The sequence below is a fragment of the Lonchura striata genome, chromosome 1 (genome assembly GCF_050655825.1).
Source record: "Lonchura striata isolate lonStrDom1 chromosome 1, ASM5065582v1, whole genome shotgun sequence".
Lineage (NCBI taxonomy): Eukaryota > Metazoa > Chordata > Aves > Passeriformes > Estrildidae > Lonchura > Lonchura striata.
In genome coordinates this window covers 64,949,170-64,974,598 of record NC_140703.1, presented here as the reverse complement: position 1 = coordinate 64,974,598, position 25,429 = coordinate 64,949,170, and the positions used below count along the sequence as shown (strand labels likewise).

Here is a 25,429-nt window from a genome sequence, read left to right as displayed (position 1 = left end):
CATGAAGTGGAAAGTGTTCAGTAAATAAGATAACTGACAGAATATTAAATAACGGTACAGATGTAGAAATGTCAAGTGACTGTTTGAGTTTGCTGACCGTGTTCAGAGTAGTGCCTGCATCTTTGACGAGGCTCCTGCATCAGCTAAAGCATTTCTGCCCTGCTACCTCCACTTTTGAACTGTGCGTGTTAAGCTTTGTGTTCAACATAAAAAAAGTACACTTGGAACTTCAAGAAACATTAGTGCCAAGTACTTGTAACTTAGGTAATGAGTTTTTATGGACCAGCTTTTTCTTAAAACATAAATATAAATTATTATTTGAGGAAGCAGCAAGTGTCTTAAAGTGTAGAGCATATCCTGTTAAATCATAGTCATATTGCTCACTAATCTGTGAAGTGGTGTCTCAACCTAGACATCTTGGTCTCCTCTAAGATGTAATTACACGCACTGCAAATTGTACTTGGAGCTTTTGTAACTTCTGATGGGCTCTGCCAGTAAAGAATCAGTATTCTCATTGCATACTCAAGTTTTTGAGTAGTCTATAAATTTATGTGAAATTGCAAAACCAAAATTGGCATTTGTGTTACTAAATTACTTTTGGCTCTTTTCACTGTGTTCTGTCAAAAAGCTGGCATTTATGAACATGTTTAATTTTGGTACAAATCTAACATGATATTGGGGGCTAGGTCTCTCTGGTCAACCAGTTGGTTATTTTCACATATTTCACATTTTTTTAATGCTATGACTATTAGTATTGAGCTTTAAAAAAGTTAATTCAATTGGGTGACTGATTGCAACTACAGTTGTGGGAGAATCAGTCTTGTGAGAGTTTGACTGTTCTCTGCAGGAACAGCTGAACATTATATGAGTAGAGATAGATCTGCAGAGAATTACTAGTCAAATTATGACATTTTATGAAAATAAAAGCATTGCATGCATATTGGTGCTTAGATACTGTAATGGGCAGCAGAGGAGAAATATGCAGAATACTGTTCACTATACTTAAAACTGTAGTAGGCATTAAGTGGTTATGTATTAAGCACTCCTTAAGTGCTCAGCCTGGTTATGGTCATCGTAGTGTTGTTAGCACATTGTTGAATCTTGTAGGTAGGATTTTAAAATGAATAAGTCTGACTAATCCTTTTAAGAGCATATTGTCAATTTTATTTATTTATTTATTTCAAATTAAGGCCAAAATAGAGTCCGATAGAGTCATTGGCTCTGTAGGCAAAAAGGTAGCGCAAGAGACTGGAATTAAGGTCAGAAGCAGATCACACAACCTGTCTATGGCACATAGGAACGATTTTCAACATCTGCTACAGGGGATTACTGGGGAAATTCCTCATAGACCTCTAGACCTCAATATGAAGGAGTATGCTGGGTTCCAAATAGCTTTGCTGAATAAGGTAAGCACCACTGTGTGTAATGTTGTTATTTTCAATATACTTCCATTGAAATGCTAGATATTGTTTCTTACATGGCATTAATTGGAATCTCATTTACTGGAACCATAGGATTTGAAACCTCAGACATTTAGAAATGCTTATGACATACCCAGAAGAAATCTTTTGGATCAGTTAACACGAATGAGATCCAATTTATTGAAGAGTACTTGCAAGTTCCTCAAAGGACAAGATGAAGGTTAGATAAGTTTATATTTTGTCTGCCTGTGATGTGATCATTGCTAAATAACAATATAACAAATAATGTAGTTCTTTAAAACTTGGTGGATGTCTGCTCTTGCCATTAAACTGCATGGTTTTTTTTATATGCTTTTTCCTTACCTTATTGGAAGAAAAAAGGGTGAGGACGGAAGATTGCTGATTCACTGCTTTGTCCTTTAGACTGTATGTGGGAACTTGGGCTTTTACAGAAGATTCTTTGTTCACTGTTTTTCCTTACTTTCATGGATGTATCTGATAAAATCACAGGGCAGTTCAAAACATTATGATCTCTCTCAGTAGAAGTGGATTGTTAGAAGTGGAAAAGTAAGCTAGCTTACTGGGTGCTGCCACTGTGATTGTTTTGCCTGTTAAGCCAACAGCAAATGGTTCAGTCTGCTAATTTATTCCTTTACCTTTTTTCCTGTGTCTTCTGGCAGTGCTTTGTAACATTTAACTGAAGATATTGAAATAAGTAGAGTGAGAAGGGCAATGCAAGTGAAAGTTTGTGCTACATTAGTGCTGCTGCTACTTAGGTCAGATTAACATCTGTACTTTTCACATTGCATTATCACTTTGCCAGAGTACTTGTTCTTCAGGCAAGAGGATTAACTCATGTTAGGAATTTTTTTCTGCGGTTTCTTCTAGTGTATTTTTTTCTGGATCAAAGGCTTGGCAACTCTAAAGCTAGAACAAGTTTAAAATCAGCTCCTATGTTTTTTTAAGAGTTTGTTGATTTATGGTGATCAAAAGTCACCCTTGCTCTGGGAAAATTCTAGTCTTGACAATTAAGTTTGGAGTTGCTAAAATTGGACAAAGTTATGTCAAAGCTGTGTGCAGCATGGCATTCTGACTTCGGTTTAATATATCTTTTTGTAGTAATGTTTTAGTTCTAATTTGTTCCTAGTCTGCTTTTCCATCCATTGCTCTGTTGTAAAGTTGGGACACATTGGAAAACTAACATCTGTGCGTGACAACTATGGCTTATTTGTTGTCAAAATTATAAATTCCTGAGACATGTACTGATTCCTTTGAGCAAGTCTCCTGAAGTGTTATAAATACCAGTTAAGCAAGAAAAATGGTGAGCTTTGTGTAGCTGTTTTATTAATGCATATGATAAATCTGAACATTGGAGATATGAAATGGATATAGACTGAATTCTTATAATGTGAGCAGTACTGTGTATTAATTAACTCCTGTTACCATAGATCAAGTTCACAGTGTACCTATAGCACAAATGGGAAACTACCAGGAGTATCTAAAACAAATACCTTCTCCACTCCGAGAACTTGATCCTGATCAGCCACGAAGGCTTCATACATTTGGCAATCCGTTCAAATTGGACAAAAAGGTGACTTTTCTGTAAAGCTTTTTTAAAAATGTACTGTTCTGTGTGTGATACTGCCTGCGTTGTTCTTTGAGTAGTCTATTGGAGAAACCCTTTCAAATACTTGCAAAAGAAATGGCTACAAACTGTCTCAAGTGTTCTTCAATCAGTAGTATCTTATGGAGGGCAGCTTTTATTGGAAGAGTAGCATTATGTCTCTAAATTGTATTATAACTGAAACACTTGTCTAAAAGTTGCAAGTCTTGGCTCTCCCTTTTATCCAAATTTCTTAGAATTGACCAAACTGCCAGTAACATTTAGAGCTCTTGTATTAAATATGTGAGTCTCTTAGCAATTACTGAAAAGGAAGTTTGATGGCCCTTACCTTACTTGGCAGGATAAGGGCCTTAAGCACATTTATCTGGTCTTGGTTGACAGTTTGGAATTCCAAACATGTTGTATGTAATTCTTACACATTATCTTAATATCAGAGCATTCATTGTATCTTATGTTACATGGTTTTGGTGTGAAGCTTAAGAATTCTTCCTATTAAATTAATTACAGGGAATGATGATAGATGAAGCAGATGAATTTGTATCAGGACCTCAAAATAAACATAAAAGACCTGGAGAACCAAATATGCAAGGGATTCCAAAAAGGCGGCGTTGTATGTCTCCCCTGCTCAGAGGGCGACCACAGACTCTTCCAGTTGTCAATAACCACATTGGAGGAAAAGGGCCCCCAACACCAATTGCACAAGCACAGCCTGACCTTATTAAACCCATTGCTATTCACAAAAGTAAGTGAATCTTCAAAATCTTTAAGGTTTGTTTTTTAATTTATCTGAAAAAAAATCCTTGTATAAAAAATACTGCTGGCTAATTTGTGAAATATGACAATTTTATCCTTCCCTATTGAAAATAAAGTACCTAAGTGTATGTTTGGGGTTAATTACAGAGTTCATAGTCCTTTGGATGGATGTCTTCCATATGAATTCTAAGTATGAACAATGTATTTCCTCTCTCCTGACAAGACAGTGTAGACAATGAGAAGAGTTTTCTTCCTTTGTCTGGAAATTCAGATACTCTAGAAGTTAGCATGAAGTTAGTTTGAATTTTGCTCTTGTGCAGTGTAATCACTTCCCTGGGTGTGAAGTTGAGGGGCTGTATAACTTATTCACTGGTTAGTACTAAAGTAAACTTTAGTTAGTTTGATTTAAAGGGGGAAAGACACCATGCCATAAAATCACTGTTTGCAGTTGTTTTTTCTTTTGTTGGTAGTCCATACAGTAATTTCCTTTTTCTTACAAAGAACATACCTGAGATTTTTTGAAAGTCATTAATTGCCAGGAGATAGTGACCGGCTCAGTGTTGTAATCCACAAACAAGTTTTCTTATGCCTGGTATGTACTGTAGTCTGTATGAGCTGGAGGATAGTTTTAAGAGTCTAATGCTGATCTGACTCATTTACTTGTATGAGATGATATAGAATTTGAACTTGGCAAGTCTAATATTTGTTTTTTCAGCATCAGAAATAAATAATGAAGTTGGAGTTGATGTCATTGAGAATCACAGTATGGACCCCCTTTCATCAGATGTTTTCCCAAATGCTGTGGCTTCAGAGTTTTCACTGTCCTCTTCACCATTCAATTCATTGGATCGACCAACAGCTCATGCAGAGGATGTAGGCCATGAACATTTAGGGAATAATTTGAACATTGATGGGTTTTTGGAGAATCATGAGGAATCAGGTAGTAAAGAGCAAAGTCCAGAAGAGAACTTGACAATGTCTTCACCTAGCAAAGGGAAAAAACCTGTGCACTGCAGGAGTTCCAGAGAGATTAATATAGAACTAAGAGCACAAATTATGAAAGAGATCCGAAAACCAGGAAGGAGTAAGTATACTGAATTTCTTTCAGATAATTGGCATGAGAGTTAATCAAATAATTCATGTTAGATCACTATTTTAGAAGTGTACTGGACAATGAGACTGAAGCAAAATTAAATTTAAAGCTGGAAAGATTTGTTTTAAAATCTCTGCTAAAAACTTACTGAAGGAGTGATGAAAACATTGCTATACCTATCAGTGTTCATGAAAGTCATGGTTTTTATGTCAATACTAGAATTAGCTTGATAGGTGTTAGTAATATCCTAAGCTTCAATATCACATGTTTAATATCGGTTCTCATTAAATAAGATGTTCTTGCTTCAGTTGATAGGAGATGCAGCTTAAAAGTTTACAAAAATTGAATGTTGCATTTCACTCAAATCTATTACAACAGATATCTGCAGGCATCTTTTAAATAACTGATGTTTCTATTCTCTTGATCTTTAAGAATATGAAAGAATCTTCTTTTTGCTGAAGCATGTACAAGGAAGCTTACAAACCCGACTGATATTTTTACAGAATGTTATAAAAGAAGCTTCAAGGTAGGTAACAGGATTGTATTATTCTTACAGAGCTGCACCATGTTGTGCCATGTATAACGGCTGGACAATCACGCAATTGTTTGAAAACAATGCTTTGCACTGCAAGTAAATAATTCCCCATGAAAGAGCAGAAATGCATTAGCTTCTTGAGGTGTTGTTTATAAAAGCTTACCTTTTTCCCTTGGCTTTTGGCTTAAAAATGTTAGCAACTGTAACTGCCAAATCCCTGTAAATGTGGATGACAATGGTACAGACCGAGGAGGTAACTTTAAAAAAATCATTCAAATTGAAAAGCTCAGGCGAGTGTACCGTTAATTTGAAAAATATAATGGAGCTGCCAGTTACTGGGAATTAGGCTTTCAGAAACAGCATCAGTTAAAAATCTTCTCCTAAAAATAGTTTTTAAATTCAGGTATGCTCATAAAGATATGTCTCTACTCTTCAGCATACTTCATTCAGAGATAGCGTAGTCCTGTCTGAGACTTTGGAAATGGAGGTGGCTTTTCTCTGAAGAAGAGTGACTTGATAAGGATTTAAACCCTGTGTTTTTCATCCAGGTAGAAACTGTTCTTTACAGTATGTTTAGACTGTCCATACTTAGCCTTCTACATGCTTACTGAGAGGAAAACAGGAGAAATGTATTAGAACCAATAGTGTTTGAGTTGCAAGGAACGAGTAATTCTAGGATCTTGAATGGATCGTAAATATAACCAGAACATTAAGCAACCTCAAAGAATAGCTGCTTCTTATTCTCTAATCTGTTTTGTGGTAGTCAGCTCTTTTCCTGTGGCATTAAGCAAATTTCATTATTAAAAACAAAATTTTTGGAGAAAGCCGTGCTTCTCAAGGTATGCTAGATGTTGGACCCTCTAGCCTTCTAGCCAGCTTGGTGGGGCATGTAAATTTATGTAGATTGTGCTCTTCCTATAGCAACCATTGCTGTATTGTGCTTTTGCTTGATTGTTACATTGCCTGTCAGAGTTGCTCTGTATGTTGTAAATTATATATTCTTCCTCTTTGTCACAGCACAGCATAACAATACTGTTGCTCTTGGAGTTTGTGACAGCCCTTAGTGGGGTTGGAATTTTAGTGCTGTAAAATTAGGACTTTAAGATCACCTGTAACTCTAATTTCTCTTGCACAGTCTCTTTATTCCAGCTGTCTTTAGTTGACAATTCTACAAAATTTGGCAGTGTTTGCATCAGGGATTGTGGGGAAGGCTTGTGATCTGGAAATTAGGGCAGGTACCATGTCTCTGTGAGCCAAGGGCGTGGACCAGGATGCCTGACTGGAACCTAGAGGGCTTCTGCTGGGGTTTAGTGAAGTCACAGGACTGAATTTGGGATATTGTTCAAAATATTTTAATTGCTGCCTGTATTTGAATGTACATATGGCTACCAAAGCATTGGTCAGAAGTGGCTTCTCAGAGGTGCAGAAATGTTGCAAGGGGGAGGGGTTAGCTGGAAACAGCTAGGAGTTATACTTCCTGAGGTGGTGTAAGCAGAGGTGACAGAATGGCCAACTGATCAAATTTATACAACTAATATGGAATAGAGATGTAGAGACTCCAGAGGTATGGAGTTTGGATGCCTGTATTTTCCATTTTTTTTCTCAATGTTTTCATTTGTGTTGTTTGTCAGGAGATCTGCTTTGCACTGTGTAATGACAGTTCTTCCACCAGTACCAACTTTGTTGACTTGGGTGAATGCATCATGAAGGCATGCAAATAATCCCTAAAAGCAGTTTGCCAGCTTTAGGATTATAGTTCTTTTGATGTGTATTTTATTTTTGTGCTTCAGAGCTTCACTTCTGGAAGCAACAAACTCTTAACTGTCTTTTTCCTGGATTTCTGAGAGCTGAGTGATGTTTAGCTATAAACTCTCATAAATGTAATTTTGTATTCAGCAAATGGAAGAGCAAGTTAGTGGTTTACCAGAATGTTAGGAGACAGTGTATGTATATAAATGAGGTACGTGTAGACCTCTTCATGCACTGCTCCTGAAGTAATAATTGAAGTTTCCAGAGTTCAGTTAAAGTTTTGTCAATGGTATTTCATGTACTACTTTGTGCCTCCATCGTAATGCTTTCTTTTAAATCCAGGTTTAAAAAACGAATGCTGATAGAACAGCTTGAGAGTTTTCTGGAAGAAATCCATCGCAGATCCAATCAGGTCAACCATATCAAGAGCAGCTAAGAAACTGCACATGAGAGCCACAGCAGGACACTGCTGTTCTTCCTTGCATTCATTTTTGACATGCACTCTTATCTCAAGTTCCTGTACCTGAAAGAATGAGAAGCTGCTCAATTAAATGATGAAAAGTATCAATCATCCTTTTTTTTTCTTCACTTCTGTTATTTTTGTAATGTGAAAAATACAACAAAAACATTTTTATTTAACTAAAATGAGAACTTCTTGCTTGTCATGGACATAAGTGTCACTTTCCCTCAGGTTCTATTTTTCTTAATCTAACCTTCTCAAAGCTATCACCTCTTAAGGTTGAACTTTGCCAAAAAGTTGCTTTGTAATTTTCAAAGAAAAAAAAAGCACATACGTTAAACAAGGTAATGTTTTGTATATACAGTTATTTTGGATATATTATTGTAAGTTGTATAAATGTATTTTGAAAAATATTTAAGAAAAGCACTTTTGTTATTCCATCAATAAAATCTCTATTTTAATCTTTGTGTAGGTTTGAGTACAGTTTTTATTGAAATCATTTGTTTTGCCTTCCCTTCCCAGAGCCTTCTGTGTTTTGGTATCAGTGTTAAAGAAGGAAGAGTGGTTTTGTATCACTGGATATTCTGCTCCTAATCGGAGAATGAGTGAAAGAGAGCTAATGCTGAATTGCAGTTACAGTAGGATATCTTGTGTGCTTTGCACTTTTGATGACCAGCATAACAAAGTGATGTTTTGTAAGCACATCTGCAGCCATGACAAACCCTGCAGTTTTATTGAGGGATACAGTGCAGTAAAGCAGGATTCAGTAGCCTTTGAGCTAGGCTGTGTGGAGGTTTTCTGTGACGGAATTTTATGTGTTTACAAGTGCGGGAACAGCCACAGGGTGCTCCTGTCTGGACACAAAATATCACTGATTGCTTTACTGGCCACATCTTTCAGCTGTGGTGGGTGCTCTGGGTTATCTGCAAGGCTTTGTTTGATTCAAAGGGAGCTGAATAAAACAGGCCTCTCTGATGCTTTTCTTGGGAGTCAGGGGTTTGCAGTCTTCACCCAAAATCTTTGTGGGCCTTTCTGATGGTTGTGCCATGAGTTCCTGAACACTTGTCATATCCCAACTTTTGTAAGGATGCTGAAAATCACCCCTCCCTCCCATTTTTCATGATGCCAGTAGTCATGTTCAGTGTTCTTCTGTAATACCTGTTCTATGTTGTCTACACTTCAAAGGCAGTAGAGGTAGTACTGCTACCTCTTTTAGCAGTATTTGTTTGGTCACTGAGTGGGTATTTCTGCTTCTTACCTGCTCTGTGTGGAACAGGCTGCCCTGGCAAATAGTAGAATCGCCATCCCTGGAAGTGTTCAAAAATATGTAGGTGTGGTGTTAAAGGACTTGGTTTAGTGGTGGACTTGGCAGTGCTGGGTTAATGGTTGGATTTCATGATTTGAGAGGTATTTTCCAACCTTAATGATTCTGTGGTTCTGTCTCAGTTCTGAAACAGCCTTTTAACTTGATTTTCTTCTCACAACATTTTGCTGCTTGCTTGTTACCATCTATATCAGCTGGGTTATAATTGTTTCAGGTCAGATTGAACTTGTTTTTTTCTTAAGCTTTTGATTTCAGGATAGGGAAATATAATTGTGCTTGAAAAATAGTATCACAAAGCTTTCTTGTGGGTTGTTTTCATTCAAGTGACCTACATACTCAGCAACAGTCAAGCTGACTTTAGCCATGGTAAAGTTGAGAAGCTGTTGGCTCATACTGTTAAACATTTAGGAGGCTAAACCATTTCCGTTTTGGTTTTTTTTGTAACTTTATTTGGATACTGTCTTTGCTGTAGTTGTGGTGCTGATGATTCCTAGACAGCTCTAAATTTCAACAGTGTCTACAATTTAATAAGGTAGTGGAGATTCTTGGAAAAGTGACACGTTTAAAATTGTGTTTTAATAAATACAATGTAGCCTTTCATTTCATTGGAGGAAAGCTTATCATAGGAGGAGCAGAAGTCAGGGTATGCATTTAGTGCTTATTGTGAAGGATTTGTAACTCTTCCTATAAAAAGAACCGAACCTGTAAATGAAAACAATATTAACATTATTTCAGTTTGGGGCCACATTTTCTAAGTGTAGTATAGTTTAAATACATAATTTAGGTATGGAATTGGCAGGTCATTCATTGCTTATATGGAAAAACTGACTTGAATTGCATGCTTGTCTTAAAATTAAACATTTCTGTATTAGAAAAATCTTTCCAAATAACTGGTAGCCCAAACCAGGAGCCTGTCAAAATCTGAAACTTTCACTGAGCAAAACAGAACTGAAGTTCAGTGCTTTGTGTTCATATTTTAGTTACAGAAGAGACTTAAATGACTGCCTCAGACTGAGTGGATTTGTTTGGTTATTTGTAATGTTATTACCTTGTCTGTTCTTCAAAGGCAATGTGCTTAAACCTGAAATTCAGATTTTAAAACTCTAAAACTTTTCAATTATTTTGAGCAGAACTATGCTATTTTAAGTATTGGAAAACATATTTATGCTATTACTAGAAAATTGATGCAATGAATACTTTTGGTCTATATAAAGATTCATTAAGAACTTTATGGGCATAGAAGTTTTAAGCACTTTTAGACAGGTGGATGAAAAATAGATTTTGTTTACCTGTTCAAACTTTCCATACCTCAAAAACTTGAATCACTAAGTGAATAAACAAAATGACTGAATGTTTTTACTTTTTGGATTAGAAAGCTGAAATTATGGAAATGTATTTTTGATTTTGAGTTGATTGGAAGGTATGTATTTTATGCTTCACATGAAAATCCTGTTTTACAATCTGATTTCCGTCCTCTTTATATAACTTATATATATTGTAAACTGACCATTTTATTCCCCCAAGTTAGTTTGTTCATAATCTTGAAGAGTCTGTGACTCATGTTTCATAGGTGAGTTTATTAATGCCTTTTTAAAATTTTGCATCTGCCAAGTAAAATACTTTTATCCATTGACTGGTAATGATTGCCAAAGCATATTTAAAACAAAATTCCAAGCAAGGCAGTAATTTTCTCTTTGGGTGCTTTCACTGTGGTCAAAAATCATGATATGGGTTTTTAAAACAAAATGTCACATACACAGGTATTCACTGACCAAGAGCACAGTGTGTGATGCTTGGAAGGAGATAAGGGAAATTTCTGTCTTTGTGCTAGTAGGCATCAGTGTTTTACTGAACCCTATAAATGTCAGTATGTTCCTTGAGAATCTAAATGGCTGTGACGCCAGTTATGAGAGAAATGTGGTGGTTTGAACGATTTTTAGGAAAGTACTTCAGGTGCAAAATTACTGCATTGTTAATAATTACGAGAGTTGTTGGATATTGGCCTGATGCTTCAGAGTAGCAAATACCTGCTAAATTGTGAATTTTGCAGTTCTTTATTATTGCCAACAAGCTATAGGGTGTTTTCTTTTGGCAGACATTCTGGAGTAACTTAATGGAATTGGACGTCTGAAATGAGATTTATAATTCACTACTGAAGCTAAAGGAGCACTGTGATTCACTCCAAGAGATGCTCTGCAGTTCTGTTTGGGTATTTTGGGGTGTTTTTTGTCTGAGGTCTAGGAGAGGTCATTTGCAAGAAAAGAGTTAACAGTTGCAAAGAAATGTTTTTTGGCAGAACTCTGTTTGCTATCAGTATGGGCATGGATAAGTTTTCTTTATAGGGAAAGGTTTCTATTTCAACTACTTCAGATGTTAATCCAGTTGGTCTAGCCCATTTGTAATTTGAATTGCTCTGTAGAGATCAGTTCCTGATGCTGGAATGTTCAGCATCTGAGATCTCTCCAGTGCCTGTCACTTGGATAGAAATTTTTTGAGCACATATTGCATGTACAAAGAAGAGGCTAATCTGGCTTCCTAGACTTCTATGACTATTATACATTCTTTTTAAGGAAATTAAAATATATGCTTTAAAATCCCAATCCCCACTGTTTCTGTGGTTGTTTGAAGTTTCCTGTACTGAAGAAGGGTGTGTTATTTGTATTGATTTCAGTGTTACTTGTGTGGGATTCTGCTCCTGAAAGGCAGAACATGCATACCTGTCTTAGCTTGTCTCAGGAAAAATGTGAAAGGTCGATCTGCTTTGAAAATAGGTGTTCGAGATCTTTTCAGTAAGACCATTGCTGTAATGCAACAAAGAAAACATCTGTAAAATACATCAGAAAATGTTTTTTCTTTCCATCTTCCATACAAGTGCCCTCAAGCTCTGGTAAGTATCTTGACTTTTGAGTTGCTCCTCTGTTTTAAGACTAAAACAATGATTTTATCCCGCAGTGAGATCAGTCTGGCAAAATTAACAAGTCAGGAGCTGTGAGACTACATGCATGTGATTCATGCATATTTCAGTCCTTAAGGGTGCCTGCTTGGCGTTGGATCTCAAAGGTTATTTTTGTCATCACATCCCTACCTCTGCTGAAGTCATACCATGCTGTTGCCTCACCTGTTAGACAATTCCTAGCTGTGCTGTTCTGGTGAAAAAGATAAACAAGGCACAAATGTAGTTCTTTATCCAACTGGGAGACAAGCAGCAGAGAAATACCTATGTCATTGTGGAATTTCTCTTGTCAGAGCTCTCAACAAAATCTTAAGTATCCTCAACTCAGTTTATGACAGTCTTTCCTCTCTGGTTGTAGGTTAATTTTTAGATTAAATGAAGAGTTTTTAAGAATTGTGATGGCTCAGCTGTTATTAAAATAAATCTTGTTTAAATTAATTCTTCCTTTAAGCTATATAGTATTAAGAATACATTGTCAAAAACCCCACCACTAAACCCATCATATCTGGATTATTTTTGAACAGTTGAAACAATGGAATTAGTTTGAAAATTCAATTAAGACACAATAAAACTAGTTTGGGAAGGCTCTATTTTTTAGTGCTTATAAAAAAATATGCCTAGTTTCAAGTCATCATGTCACTATAGATCTTTTGAAGTAAACAATAAACGTAATTGCACTTTTTAAAATCTGCTTGTCAGCTTGGTCTGATTGGAGTTAAGGGATGTTTTTGCATTGGTTTCAAGGGGATAAAACTCTGTTCTCCTTAGCCTTTGGTATGTAATTGAAGTCATCTAAAGCTCTTATTTTGTATGGGCCTTACCACACAGTTATTAAAAACATTACTACCCCGATAGAGATTAAAACTGTTACAAAACTTAAAACTGTACAGCTCTGCAGAAAGGTTAACTTAATTATGCCAGATGTTCTGAGTACACCCCGTTTGTACATGTGTGTTTTATTCAGGGTTGTTTCTAGAGGAATTCTGAATACATCAATTTAGGTGTGCTCAGGTTGTTTTTGGCATTGCAACTGTGGGATGTTGGGCACCACAGTGAGATGCACTGCTATGCTCTCTACATGCCTCTTGAATTCCTTCCTGGGAGCAAGGAAGAGAAGTGGTAGAGTGCTCTGGTCCCTAGCCAAGGACCCAGCAGCATTTGTGATATGGAGCGCATTTTTCCTTGGCACAGCCCAGGAAGGAGAAAGGCAAAATGTGGTTAATGGTGAATTAATCATGTACTGACTGGGTAGTCTATAGCTGAGACTTTGCTCTGAGTCTCCCACTCACCCAGTCCCATCTGCTCATGTGGAAGCGATATGTTGGCAGGAGCTACTGCATGTGAAGGTCACACTTCATAGTATGTAAGAATCAAGCTTGTCTGCATAAAACTTGCCCATCATTACCGTTAATGCTATCAAAGGGATCATCCTCACATCCCATAACAGTTCAGGTGCTGTAGATAAAATATTACTAACCTTTTTACATTTTTTTGTTCTTATGATCTGAGCAAATAGATATTTAACCAGCAGAAAAAATATATATGTCATATTTTCTCAAACTGGATTTTCCCTGGACTGGCAGAGTTGTTTTTTTCATTTGAGCCATTACACCTTAGTTAGTGTAAATTAAATTAAAGTTTCTTATGAGCAATTACAAAGGTAAAATGAAAGTGTGTTAAATACAAAAGTTTGTTAGGTATATATGTAAATTCTACCATGCTTTTTTTTGTTTTAAATAAGAGACTGGTAGTTGATTTTATAGTGGTAAGCTCCAGAAGTGAGAAGTTTGAGTATTTGATTTACCTGTAGCTCCTGATGCTTTTGTACCATCTTCTGTTACTTCAATCTCTGCTTTGTGAATAGCTTCTGAAATATAAAGACTATCTTGCTCTGTAAAACCCCAAAAATTAGTAAGTTATTTTCTGCATTTTATTATGAACATATTTTAAAAAAATACTCAGAATACTTTTACCTTTTTTTTTCCCACAGAATCTAAGGATCACATAACTGTTAGGTATTTCAGCATTTGACTGTTCTCCCATTATATAGATAACAGTGGATTGAATGCTGAATGGGAATTAATAGTTTGAGAGGTCCCCAGGTTGTGGTGGAAGGCAAGGTTACATAGTGAAAAATAGTGAAAGTAGAAACAAACAGAGGACAATGAATGAACTGAAGAACTCTTGGAAGGGAGAATGTAGAAAAAATGTTCTTCAGGAATAAACAATGGAACTGTGACATAAAATGAATTTTGGAAAAGAATTAATTTCAGAAAGACACTGGAAGAGAGTGTTATGTCTGCTTTTCTCCAGTGGCCTGCAAAAGGCAGAAAGCAGGAAAGGTTGGGAAGTTTTTTCTTTCTTGTCTGAATTCAAGGATCAAGTCCAATGTGTAGGTGAAATCAAAGAAATGCTAAAAGAGAATTTTATCTATTTCTGTCTTAATTTTGTCCAGTCAGAAAAAATGAGAGGAAAGCAAGCAGGAAAAAACTAGGGAGATGAAGAATTTTAAAAAGTAGATAAATCTTACACATTTTTGAGGGGGAAAATGCAAGCTTTCAGGTATTAAAAAAAGTTATTTCAGGTCTAAAATTAAGAAATACATTTGTTTGTTGAATGTGATTTGAGAGTAAATATTCTGAAAATTATCTTTCTGCTTCATACAGAAGAGAAAATGAAAACGTACCTTTTTTTACTGTCTATTTGTTAAGTAAAAGATACATTTTTCCTTGTAAACTCTCCCTTACATAACTCTTAGACCATATAGAACCCTTTTATGACATGGTGATGTAAGAGAAGAGCTAAAAAGAGCTTCAACATATCCTTTATTCCATAACCCTGCAGGGTGGGATCAAATACTTCTACAAGCCTTATCCTGAATGCCAAAAGCCAAAGGGAAGCTGCTAAATTACATTGTTTATGGAATTAATTTCCCCAAAGTATTTATCTTAAGTAGATATTAACTTTATAAAATACATCCTTGTGTAGTTTATCAGTATATTAACATTTGTTTGCAATAAGCAAAGCAGCGGTGAGCAGTAACAAATTATTTTAATGTGCATCTCTGTGCAGTCTGAGATCTGTATTGCAATGGAACATTGCTATGTTAAATTTTAAGAGTAGCATAAACGCCATGAGTGATGTGCCTTCTGTGGTTCCCAGGAAAGCAACTTTTCTGTAAAAGCAGGTTTGTCTGAATTGGAGCAATTTAATTTATTCAGTCACATACACAAGAATGTGAGCTGCTTGCTGGGCAGCTACCACTCCCAAGCCTTTACTGTGAGCAGAAATGTTTAAGTTAAAATATTTTCTTGCTGGAAGGAGTCAAAAGGAAAAGAATAAGTAATATGGATTCTTTAATTTTCATTTAATATTAAATGGAGACAAATTTTCCAAGGAGCAAAAGAATTTCAGTGTTCCAAACCCAAGAACTTAATCATAACAACAGTATTTTAGCAAAGGGAAAGTATAACTTTGGATACTGATTACTGGATTAGCAAGGCAGTATATATAGCCTGGGCATAAACCAGTACTGTTCGCAGTGTCAGGAGGTGGAATATAGACTTGTTGGACCAGCATCCCTCACTGTTAAATAACTATTTGAAAACACAAACAGGAATATAAGTTTTACTAAAGCATCCTAAATTTCTGAATAAATAACCATTTTCCCAAGCCTACACTGTCTTGACAGTTTTAATCTTACAGACAAGAAAAAAGTAAGTTCAAGACCAAAACCAAACCTGTGCTTTCAGGTTCCACTTTCCTACAAAACAGCTCAAAATACAATTGCAGTTGAGTGTGACTTTTGCTTTAGAGTTTCACTGATAAAGAAGTACAATAAATTTAGAAGATGCAGGTCTAGCAAATCATTCAAATATGAGTCTAAAACTATTGGGTCAAGGATCATTTTGTATTTGGTCTAGCCTCTTACCTGAAATGCCTTTAAAATTAGCAGTGATGGGATCAAATGCATCTCTAATTCCCAAGGCAGAAAGAACTGTCTTTAGGTCAAAAAGGCTTTGAATACTGAACCTGAAATTAATGTGATAGACTTTATTTAAATGCAGGATTTGTAGAGTTTTGTGGAATTAAAAGGCATTAACAGATACAATTTATTTCAAGCCTGTACATTTAATCCATCTCTTCCTGTATGAGCCCAGTGCATTGTCTGATTAAGTGTATTTGCAGAAAAGTAACTGACCTTCATCTGAAGACATTAACAGAAGGAATCCCTTGCCACCCTCTGTTGCAATCAGATTGCTACTAAGTCTTCTTGACATGTGAATTTATTTTCACAAAGTGTTCCCTTTCTAAAGTTATTTTTGGTTATAGCAAATGGCCCTTGGAAACATTTCCCAAAAATTATCTTGAAGAAAACAAATATTAGTGTACACACTGCTTTTTAGTGCTATGTTAATGTGATGAATACGTTTTAAGATGTGTATAATGAAGCCTTTCTGTGCTAATCCATGCAATAGATACAGCCACATAAAGCCTTCTGTGCCCAGTTCCTCCTGCTATGCAATTTCGTTGGAGTAGATAGTAGAAAATACCTCCAGCACAGGTGTTTGGTAAAACAACAGCTGACTAAAGTGGAAAATGAATAAGTGAAACCTGCTTTGTGCATGGAAATATGGTTATGGCTGCTGGAGGGGGGCCAAGCTTTTTGTCTAGTGCCTTTTTAGTACTCTGGAAAGTTTAGAAAATACAAAATAGTATGTCTTTAGTAGGTTATATGTTTATTCTTCCTTAGAGAAAGAGAAAAATGAGTGTGGGAAAGGTCAAGCAACACTTCCTTTGGTTTAGATCCTTAAAGGATTTATATCCCAAAGAAATAGTAAGTAAAAGCTGTAGGATCAACTAAATAGTTAGGTTTTTTAAAACAGTATAGAATGTAACCAGAAAGTCTTGTAATTCCTGGCTCACCTCTTTGTGGTTTAAGAAAGGGTTAGAGCATCTCTGTTCATGTGATGGATGATGAAACCAAAAGCATGTAATTTGATTTTGCTCACACACTGCTTGTGTCAGCACTGTCACATGGAATTCTGACAGCTAAAGTAGTGAATTTGTTGTGCTAACATTGCTTACCTAGGCAGAAATATGTCCATCTTTGTTCTCTTCAAGCTGTTGGCCCAGAGGGTTATGGTTTTGGCAGAAAGGTGAGACTCAATCTGGGACAAAGGTGTTCTTTTGTGGCTGGGAAGCACTAGGAACATGCTGAGTTTCTCCCCCAGGTAGGGTAACTCAACCACGCTGAAAGCCTCCAGAGCTGCAGTCTGGAACTGGCCTGTGGGTGGGCAAAGAGAGATCTTATTTCATCATTCAAGTGGGAAGAAAACCTCAAACCCATAACCCTTGCTGGGGTCAGCAGACAGTTCAGAGCAGCTGTGGTGGGATGTAAGAAGAGGTTTCTAGTCCTTGGGCTCCTGTAGCCAGCTCAGGTTGCTGTTAACTCACCTGAACAGAATGGAGTGTGTCAGAGACACAGGTATCTTGGCAGAGCAGTGCCAATGCCACTGATAGCACCTGAAGAACCACCTCAGCAGAGCATGGGTATTTTATTACTTTTATTGTATGTCCCCCTTGCTCAGTCTGGGGACAAAATACCCAGAACTACCAAGTTAATGACAGCAACTATGATGACTCTTCCCACAATGTTCCATTAAACAAGAGCTAGTATACACTTATTTAAAATTTGCTATTTATTTATTTTCTATTTAAGCACAAAATTTATAATTTTTGAAAATCTATGCACAGAGACCTATCACAGTCAGATGAAGGTCATAAAAAATAGTCTCAAAAGTAAAAGCTGGAGAGCTTCCAAACTTCCAGTTAGCTTTACAGCACTCTGTAATGGCCATTTAAAAGTACCATTTTCATCCCATATTCCAAAAAACAAGTTAATCCAGACATTTCTAATTAATTCTTTTATACAGTAGAACAGCCTTGGTTATCACAATTTTACTTCCTAGTTTTTTCATCTGAGAATCCAGTAAGTAGCATTTCAGGAACACTTACAATGGTTATTGGGCCAGGAGTTTAATACAACTTAAGTACAAGGCACAAGTGAAAGTCTTACTGCCTTTACTGCAAGCCATCCAAGATACTGAATCTACACCTCCTTCATCCAGCTGTAGCAGTTGTATCTTCAAGGGCAGATGCTCACACTGTTAGAGTCAGTGGTTGTAAATAACTGTATATGGATAGCTCATGTTCATAATACCTAAATATTTGGCAATAAATACATAGTTATAGGATTTCTGAAATATTTAGTGTACAGTGATTGTTAGTTTTGCAGGTATGGACTAGTGAGGATTCATTAAGTGTTGATTGTTCTGCTAGATTAATTTTAGTCTCTTAGACCAGCCCTCCTGCCTTGCAATCTGGAGAGAGAATTGCTCTGTTAAAACTAGCTCCCAGCATGTGGATCATTTGCTGGAAAAAGATGTTCTGATTTCTAATGGGCAGGCAAGGAAGATTTTATGTGTCCAGTGCACTGGACATGAGTGGTATAATTTGTGGGCATGCTGATATTTTGTAGTCGGCACATTCTTCATAAAGGTTATACAGTCCTTATTTATTAATTAGAAAGAAAATCAAAGACTTCAGATTATTGAGTCACATTTAGTGTTCATTGCTTGAACTAATTTTGAGCATCCCATAAGGATTACACATATGCTAAGTTAGAATTCAAATATAGTTTAAAAAGGGCTTGGAAAAATGAGTATGTAAAATAGTTTTGGTGTTTAAGAACTGTGTGTGAACAGTAATGTTGACATTTACTTAGAGCAGTCTTACTTGTCCCTAGGCTGATTTGTTCTGTGTGGCAGTGTTAAAAGGATAAACAATGTTGTAAATGCTGCAATTGATAACAGGCCACAGCTTATCTTCCTCACTCTGTGTTTTGGATCCTGGTGGGACACAGCTGCTATCATTTAATAATAAAGGAAGTCATCTCAGTCCTCTGTTTAGCTGTACTGAGCTAGTCTTTTGCATTAAGTTTAAACTGATTTGTTAGAAATATTTCTGGATTTTTTTAGTGACAAAGATTGAATTGGCCCAATCAAGTCTGACAACCAGCAAATTTTAAATTATCATTTCTATTTTGGTTTTCTTCAAAAGTCTCTCAGGCTGCATGAAAGGAAAGTAATCCAAATATTTTGTCTTCCCTTTTCAGTGCAAAAATTTAGTGCTCTAGCTACCTACTTAAAGATGATAGGATGGAGTTCCTTGTGGTTTGGCAAGTGGTCAAAAGAGCACAACAAATTATTTCATATCAACTTTGCAAGGACTGGAGCAAATACATGGTCAGATGAAGCAGCTTAGCTGTGGAGCTCCTGGTAATTGGCTTTACCTGAGATCTCTATTTGTACAAGCAACAGCAGCATCCTGCTTTCTGTCATTTAATAATCTGGGACCTTAATGATCACCACCTCAAAATATGAGAAGAACTTGGATGTGGAATTGTAAATGAGTCAGCAAAGATTTTTAATAGCCTGATGATTCAGTTTTTTCCCATGATTAGGGAACAGGAGTACATTTGTAAGAAAAAGGAGGCAATCTGGGAAACCTTAGGTCTGTCTTTGAGAAGTTTTAGGACACTGGAGAAAAGAAGATTATTCTTCTCAGGTCATAGAAGGAAATAGAAAGTGAGATAAACTGCCATATCATGTAGACCAGCAAACGAAGCTATAAACTTTTTTGACTTGTTAACTAATTTGATAAAAAGACAGAGATCCAGCCATCTAGTTTTAGGTACAACATTAAACATTTTTTCACTGTGCCACTATTTACAATAGAAGTGGTGGCACTTAGAACCAGAAAGGAAAGGCAGCAAGCAGCCACTTGAAGGGGAAACTACAATGAGCAAAGGTACAAGAGGTTGCAAGGGGTCAAAGTATTGTCAGCACTCAAGACTTTTATCAAAGACAAACAGTGATATTGTTGTGAAGACTGGAGTGGTGGAAACAAAATGGTGGGTCAAAAACACACAAATTATATATCTCTGGAGATTTCCCTTCCCCTGATTCACCTAGGAAAAAGGTGCCAAAAGGAAAAAGGCCCAGGTGGGGCCAACCTTGAGTAACTACCCTGAGCTGGTTCTACAATACTCTACAAAAGGTATTTTTATCAAGACACAGAAATTGTGAAAGCATTTTATCAAGCATGTGTATGAAAGTTTTGTGTACATTTCTGGTAATTTATCTTAAAGAAATATTAATTTAAATTGGAAAAGTTTAAGAAAAACAACTGGTAGAGAACTTGGAGCATTTTTTTTGTTTTTGAACAGTTTAGAAGAGACTGGCATCTCATCTTAGCTATTAGGAAATTGAGAGAAAACTTGGTGGCTTGCAATTACATTTGGGAATAAATATCTAAGTGGAAGAGAAGCTATTTAACTTAAAGGATAAATCAGGCAGGATGTTAAGAGATATAAATCTATCTTGAAAAAATTTAGATTTGGAATTTGGACAGTTTTACCCAAGTGCAGTTCTGAAAATTAGAGTAGGAGGGAAAAGAGCTTTTTATATTTTGAAAGAGATTGTGTAGCTAACTGGCATAGTTCCCGGTGGCAGAAAATTAAGCCTGCAGCATGAGTCCTTCTGTCAGCAGCCCACATACATCAAGCCTTTGAAAGTAGCCTACACTGTATTCATATATTATACAAATAAAAGTTTGACCTGTATTTATACTGTTTTAAGCCCATGCTGAGATCATCCACTGATTTGGTATATATGACATAAGAATTTATTTTGTTTTTCTAGAATGTATCCCTGAAGATCTGCAGTTTTTCCCTAAAGACTTGGCTGCAGTGCTGGTGCTCCTGGTTATGTTCCGCTCCCTCTGGTGCTCACACATTCAAGGGACAGTGATTTGGCTGAGGGGCCAAGAAATTTCTTACCCAACAAATCAAATTGGTAGGGGTTTGATACAGTTTTAGTCTTAATTGCCCCTCTGTCATGGGGTCAGATATGCTTCCTACTGTAGCCCCTTCCTAGCCAGCTTTATTTAACAAGCTCCATGTTATTGTAAAGGACTTTGCAGTACCCTCAGTCTCTAATCTTTCTTTCTCCTGGCATGACATATTGGTGCCTTTTGACTGTTTTCTACAGCTGACAAGTTTGTTATGGAGTACTGGGAGCTGTTGGTCTATGAGGGATGGGACAGGGACAGTAGATATTTTAGGAACCATTTTGAACCCAGGATTTGTTTCATGATTGCCTGAAATTATGAGGCGTCAATTTGGTCACCTTCATTTGATGGGACTTCTTCTGAGACTCTCCAAGCTGGGAAAACAACACATCTTAGTGTGATATCTGTGGAAGTTAAATAAATCTGTTCCAAATTGCACAGTAGATCAAATATGGATCAAGGACAGTTACCGTAGTTAACTTCAGCTGTGTGATGCATGGTAGGCACTTTCAGGGTTGAGCCCTCTGAAGTTGTAAAAGGCAACATCTGGGAATCCATGAAGGAAAACTTTTTTTGCCACATGCTTCTGAAGTACAGGGTGCTCACTAGGGTGACCTGGCTGAGCGGTGACCCAGTGCTCTCTGGTGTCGTCCCATGCATATCCCCATCTGCACGAAACAGAGACAAGGGAGGGGGACACATGCAGTCCTATGTGCTCAGGCGTAAAGGCCAGATCCATGTGACTAAATAAAGCAAGCTGAGACCCTCTCCATCCTTAAGACCAAGAGGCACAACTCAAAAGGCACTGCTCACCCTCTACCTTCCCCTCCCCACCTACATATGCACCTCACTGGGGCTACCTGTTGTTCCATGCTCTCCCCAGAGCTGAGATTGAGCTGGTTAGTGTTTTTATTCTTCATTTTGACTTTTTAAACTCACAGTCTGACTGCTGAGCTTATGCCCCTGTGTGTCCCTCATAGCACCATGAAAGCATTCAGTGCCATGAATATGGTCCAAGGGGAATTTGGCTGTTCCTAATTAAAACTGAGAATACTGCAAAGGATTGCCTTTCTAAAAATTAAGGGAACAAGGCAAATTGGTTACCAGCTTGACACTGCTTACAGATTCAGACCTATTTCAGCTCTTTCTTTACATTACAGATGAGTGTTAACACGAGTTTCCTGGCTCTCAGCCTTGGTTTGGGCAACGTGGAGCGAGGCAAAAATCTTTATGCTTGTTTAAATGCAATTTCTCCCATTACTCCTATTTTGCATTTCATTAATGTGCAACCATTCCTGTGGGTCCCTACGGTACCTGCAAGGTCAGTAGTGATCCATTCCTGTATGTGGGTGGTGTTGGGGTTGGTGAGGTTGGTTTGGAGCAGGCTGCTGTTGGCCCAGCTCGCGGCACGCTCGGCGAAGTCGGGCGAGAGCTGCACGCCCGCGTCCACAAAGAGGGAACATCCCAGCTGGACCACCGTGCCTTGGCTGGAGTCAGTCACTGCTTCATCCCCCATGTGCATGAAATCCTGCACGCTTCGATCTGCCAGGCAAGAGAGAGAAACTGCAATTGTTGTGCTGTGGTTAAGGACAGCAGGGATTGCCTCAAGGCTTCGCAGCTCTCAGCTCCAGTGCTGACATTGGTGTCCTCTGACTGTTAAAGCCCTAAAACAACTGGAGCACCCTTGATTCTGTGGAGTATTCCTGTCAAGCACTGCTGCCACGGGCAGTGATGCACTGGGCCTTGGAAAGATCTCTTCATGTGTCTGTTGAAATCACTCAAGTGCAGATGTGTTAAGTGGATGATTACATGTCAGGCTCACAGTTCTATGCAGACACAGTCCTTAGCAGTTCATAAGGTAGCTATTTTTTCTTGGTCACTCTCTGAGTTCCCACCAGTGAGGTCTAGTGCCTCTGACCATGACTGGCTGAGCTGCAAATGCCACAACACCGCTATCTCCTTTTCCTTATGTTATCCATCTATCCCAGGAAAGGCATTTCTCTGATGGCCCCTCTGCCACCCTTGGGCCCTTAGGTATTGTCTGATTTCTTGAAGGATTGTGTCCCAAACTGGCCCAGTATTTCTGATGAGCCCTGACAATCTTAAACCTAGCTGATAAGTTGCTTCATGTGTTACAAGTGACTCCTTTATTTATACAGTCCACAACAGTGGGCTTTTTTCTTATTTTAAGAAAACTGACATGATCTGAGGTGTAAAGTATTATTCTTGTGTGTTTTCCATTAGTATGGGAGCACCTGATGAGCTCTCTGGAAGATGTGAGAAGTCAAAGATGGTAAATTAGAAGAAGAGATGAATGTGAGCAGTGGTAACCCAAGCTTGTGACTTCACCAAAGTGTTTAGCTAACCAAAGTCCCAAATTGTTACTTGGACAACAGCTCAAAATTACTTTAACAAAACAGCAAGGAGAAATAATTTTAAAGCATGTAATTTTGTCTGTGCTGTCTAGTGATACATCCCTTTATACATTGGTTTTGTTAATACTAGAATAAAAGGTAAACCAATTTTCCAAACATTGAAAGAAGTTTACAAGTGCATGTAAGAGCAGATTCTATGTAAGCAGTGAATTAACCATTGATGTTTTCATTGTTTTCAGCCTGCTAAGGTTTTAACCATATCCTTCATTATTGGTTAGGGCAGACTAACATAAACTTTAATGCAAACATCTACTGGAATAAAGGATTTTTTTTCATATACGTATATATATACATACATATACAATTTGGGTTTACTCATCTTATTGGAAATTTCAGCTCAGTATTTAATTTGTTTATTTGATTTAGACCATTTGAGGAAGTGGTTTCCTTCCCCGCTACTGGGAATATGCTATATACCAATAACAGTAGATCCCATCCTACTTTATTTTCACATTCATGCATTAATATTACTGAAAGCCAAAGATGAACTGGTTTATGCCACAGATGTCTAAATGGAGATAAAATGTCTGCTTGCTATGATGTGCCACATAAGAAGAGAGCATAAAAGAGCTAGCATTAACAACCCCTGCACTTCTTTGTTATATTTTCTGTGGAGATCTGTGCTTGAATTTCACTTTGAAATGTTATTCTGTAAGGTCCTTTCATAATAACTGAGTCCCTAATGACAAGAAGTGTCAAGCAAGGTATAATCTTTAGATGAATTAATGTTGTTTAGGAATTGAATTTACAGAAATAGGAGTCCTGTAGGCAAGGCTTCATTATATCAGCTGCTCATAATTTAGATGCTCTGTCCCTGTGTCAGTACATGTAGCTGCATCTCTATGGATCAGCCAGAGTTAGCTCTTACTGCTGTGCTGGGGCTGAATACCAATGCTGTACAGAATGGTGGTGGTGACTGAGTCTGGTTACACCGTAGGACAACGAAATTACCGTGCATTTTAGTCTTCATACTCTGAAGGTAAATTTTATGCTGAGAAATAGCAGTGTTATCTCTATACATAAGTATTGTATGTAAGCTGCAAATTTTGAAGATGAGGCAGTCGTCTGCTTTTCATAAACATTCTGCCCCTAATGTAGAATAGTTTTTGACATATGATTTGAGATGGTAGGATAATCCAGAGCTAAAATGAAAACAGCATCCTTGAATTCAGCTGACTTAATGCTGGAAGTAAAGACATCTGTCTTTCCCATATCCCTTCCAAATTCCCAGTGAGTTTTATATTTTAGCCTGCTTTCAGGGAAAGATGCAATTGCACCATCCATCTGTCAATGTATATCTCTGTCTGCCAGTCTCCTTCTGATAACTTTTCATATTTTTGGCCAGTTGTAATAGCATTAGCAAAGTCTTAAAGATAATTTAGCTTCTACAGGTTTAATAAAATTTGTTAGTGGGATAGGGGAGAAAAACACTGTTTTCTGCCTGGCAATTCTTTGCAGGGCACACAAAGGAGACCAGGACACACTGGACACAATGGACCTCTGGCAAACCTGGAGTAATTCTGCTGTTCAGGGAAGTAACTTTTCTAGATATAGCTGTATTTTTTGTCATAAGAGAGTAAGTACTGATTCAGGAAAAAAAGGAATAATAACTTGTTTGTCAACTACTCGCTCCCTTGAGTTTTCTTTGTCCATCTGATACCTGGCTGTCAAAGATGGAGAAAAATACATCTCGCAGTGAGAGAGAAAGAAGAGGTTTAGTATGATGTGTGCAATTCTTGTCACCTTTGTAATTTATTACAAAAAGTAAGATAATAAGGATTTTTCTAAGTATGTTACCATGAATGCTGTATCCTAGGGCATCTTGCAGCTCCATAAGGGTATTTCCTTGAGCTCCAAACTGCAGCAGCTCCAAAGAAACAGCCACACTTGTTGGAGAGACTACCAGATTGGTCCTGTTCTCTGCTTCAGACACCTGCCTGTAGAGACTGATGGCAAATTCAGTCTTCTGCTCTCTCAGCTCATCATAGGAGATGCAGTTCCCTTTGGTTATGCGGCAAGCAGACAGGATAAATGCAGAGAATAAAATGGGCAACATGAAGATGAGCTGGGAACAGTGTCCACCAGCTAATACCTGCAATTAATGGCACATATATATTTAGAAAAGCAATAGTCTGAGCTGGCAGAGGAACTTTCCATCAGTGTTGAGAT

The 25,429-nt window shown here is 37.4% G+C and overlaps 2 protein-coding genes across 8 annotated transcripts in view; one reads left to right on the top strand and one right to left on the bottom strand.

The window, feature by feature from the left end:
* Positions 1–8,102, top strand: part of INTS6 (integrator complex subunit 6) — a 38,525-nt gene extending 30,423 nt beyond the window's left edge. For 2 of the 4 annotated variants that reach the window (XM_085578183.1, XM_085578176.1), the window contains 6 exons: positions 1,515–1,641; positions 2,870–3,012; positions 3,553–3,787; positions 4,514–4,882; positions 5,324–5,417; positions 7,518–8,102. In XM_085578183.1, the coding sequence (XP_085434309.1) occupies positions 1,515–1,641; positions 2,870–3,012; positions 3,553–3,787; positions 4,514–4,882; positions 5,324–5,417; positions 7,518–7,611 (1,062 nt within the window). In that variant the 3' untranslated portion in view covers positions 7,612–8,102. Of the gene's footprint in view, positions 1–1,190; positions 1,407–1,514; positions 1,642–2,869; positions 3,013–3,552; positions 3,788–4,513; positions 4,883–5,323; positions 5,418–5,862; positions 6,064–7,517 lie in introns of those variants that run through there. The other 2 variants (XM_085578164.1, XM_085578169.1) reach the window with 2 other exon arrangements.
* Positions 8,103–9,516: 1,414 nt separating this feature from the next.
* The window catches only part of SERPINE3 (serpin family E member 3), a 30,739-nt gene continuing 14,826 nt past the window's right edge, over positions 9,517–25,429 (bottom strand). For 2 of the 4 annotated variants that reach the window (XM_085578215.1, XM_085578211.1), the window contains 8 exons: positions 25,058–25,352; positions 22,140–22,367; positions 21,296–21,493; positions 17,001–17,199; positions 15,844–15,944; positions 13,717–13,803; positions 11,677–11,760; positions 9,517–9,661 (listed from right to left, as the gene is read on the bottom strand). In XM_085578215.1, coding sequence (XP_085434341.1) covers positions 9,618–9,661; positions 11,677–11,760; positions 13,717–13,803; positions 15,844–15,944; positions 17,001–17,199; positions 21,296–21,493; positions 22,140–22,367; positions 25,058–25,316 — 1,200 coding nt within the window. In that variant the 5' untranslated portion in view covers positions 25,317–25,352 and the 3' untranslated portion in view covers positions 9,517–9,617. Of the gene's footprint in view, positions 9,662–11,676; positions 11,761–13,716; positions 15,509–15,843; positions 15,945–17,000; positions 17,200–21,295; positions 21,494–22,139; positions 22,368–25,057; positions 25,353–25,429 lie in introns of those variants that run through there. The other 2 variants (XM_085578223.1, XR_014954914.1) reach the window with 2 other exon arrangements.